Raw genomic sequence first — 1,434 nt, 5'->3', positions numbered from 1 at the left:
ACTCTGCCTCTTTTACCCTAAGGTAATTGACAATAGCGTCGTAGCCGTCCGCCCACTGATTCACATATCATAACCCCAGTCAGTGAAGTGATCCGCGTCCTCCATAGACTGATCCTCCCATCGACGAGGCCCGTGTCCTTCAGCACCCATAGTGAGGAAAGAAGCGTTAGTCGAGCCTCGGCCGCGCACACGTCGCACTATCCCAAGAGAAATCCAGGGACCACAGCTCCCCGCAGCTTCTGTGACTCACCTTGTTAAGTAAAAACGCCAGCGTCTTTCTCCGGCTGATACGCCGGAGAACTGTCGTATTTGGCCGAAAACCTAGAAAGAAATGCATGTTTCTCTTGTAATGGCCTTGAAATCTTCTCAGTTTTAGTGATAGTAACGGTGGTCAAGTGTTGCCAACTTAAATTTTTCGTTACTTATTGCCTGCCAATACAAAACCAATAGAATTTAGGTCAGGCACAACATAATGAAATGCCATCTAATGAAATGATTTTTGAGCACGTTCATTTATTGCAAATGAACATTCTTTCTAAATTACATGAAAACATAGCTACGGGTTCTAGTGTGACCACTTTATTTGTCTTTTGACTTCGGAATGGTCACGAGATTTACGTTCACTGATTCTCACGCTCACAGGCCACGTACTTGTCCGCGTAGCACTTTCCGTAGCCAGAGCCATAGAACTGGGCTTGCACGTTGTCTTTCTCGCATTCCTGCATCAGTCCCTCGGCCACGTCGAAGCCCGAAGGGTCAGCATCCTCTCCTGACTGCGTCCTGGCCATCCAGACTAGAAATTCGAATGAAGTCATCAGAACACACACTGGAATTCAGCTAAAAACAATATATCTCAAAAGCAGGAAAACTTTTTCCTCTATTGTAATGCATGACTTCGCCTTAGCTGAAAGTGGATATAATTCTAATAAAAGTACTAACAAGAACTGTTATTCTATATTCTAAAACTTTCCTAAACTTTCATGAATGAAATGTGCAAAAATAACTAATGATCTTTCTAAAATTGGCCTTTTATCACAAAATAGCATTCAGTTACATTACCATCGTTCGATATAAGGTAAAGAAAGCACTGAAGTTTGATTGTAAAATACAGAGAACAACCAAACAACTCTTGCTCTCCAGTAACCCTCCATATTACTCTCCATTCGATTGTATGTATTGGAATAGACTTTGCAATATTAGGATGTATCATTCCTCAGACATCTTTCAAATAACGACATAATAGCATACTTACGATAGGCAGAATCGTCTAGAGGCTCAGTGAATTTATTCAGATCCTGCGCGATATAGTAAAGAAAGTTTCCTAGGCCTCCATGGATCCATTCGGCGCCGTCCTCCGTCAGGATCTGCTTGCCCGAAGGAAGCGCTAGAAGAGGAAAGCCCCAAAGGATGAGCATTAGCCTGCCTTGCCTTATC

The 1,434-nt window shown here is 43.0% G+C and overlaps 1 protein-coding gene across 1 annotated transcript in view; it reads right to left on the bottom strand.

The window, feature by feature from the left end:
- The window catches only part of LOC119588908 (spermine oxidase-like), an 11,466-nt gene that overhangs the window by 3,416 nt on the left and 6,616 nt on the right, over window positions 1-1,434 (bottom strand). Inside the window, 6 exon segments of the mRNA XM_037937528.1 lie at window positions 17-63; window positions 66-122; window positions 125-197; window positions 267-321; window positions 652-793; window positions 1,253-1,384. Of these exon segments, the coding sequence (XP_037793456.1) occupies window positions 17-63; window positions 66-122; window positions 125-197; window positions 267-321; window positions 652-793; window positions 1,253-1,384 (506 nt within the window).

The sequence above is a fragment of the Penaeus monodon genome, chromosome 24, assembly GCF_015228065.2.
Source record: "Penaeus monodon isolate SGIC_2016 chromosome 24, NSTDA_Pmon_1, whole genome shotgun sequence".
Classification (NCBI taxonomy): domain Eukaryota; kingdom Metazoa; phylum Arthropoda; class Malacostraca; order Decapoda; family Penaeidae; genus Penaeus; species Penaeus monodon.
This window is presented reverse-complemented; position numbering and strand designations above follow the sequence as displayed.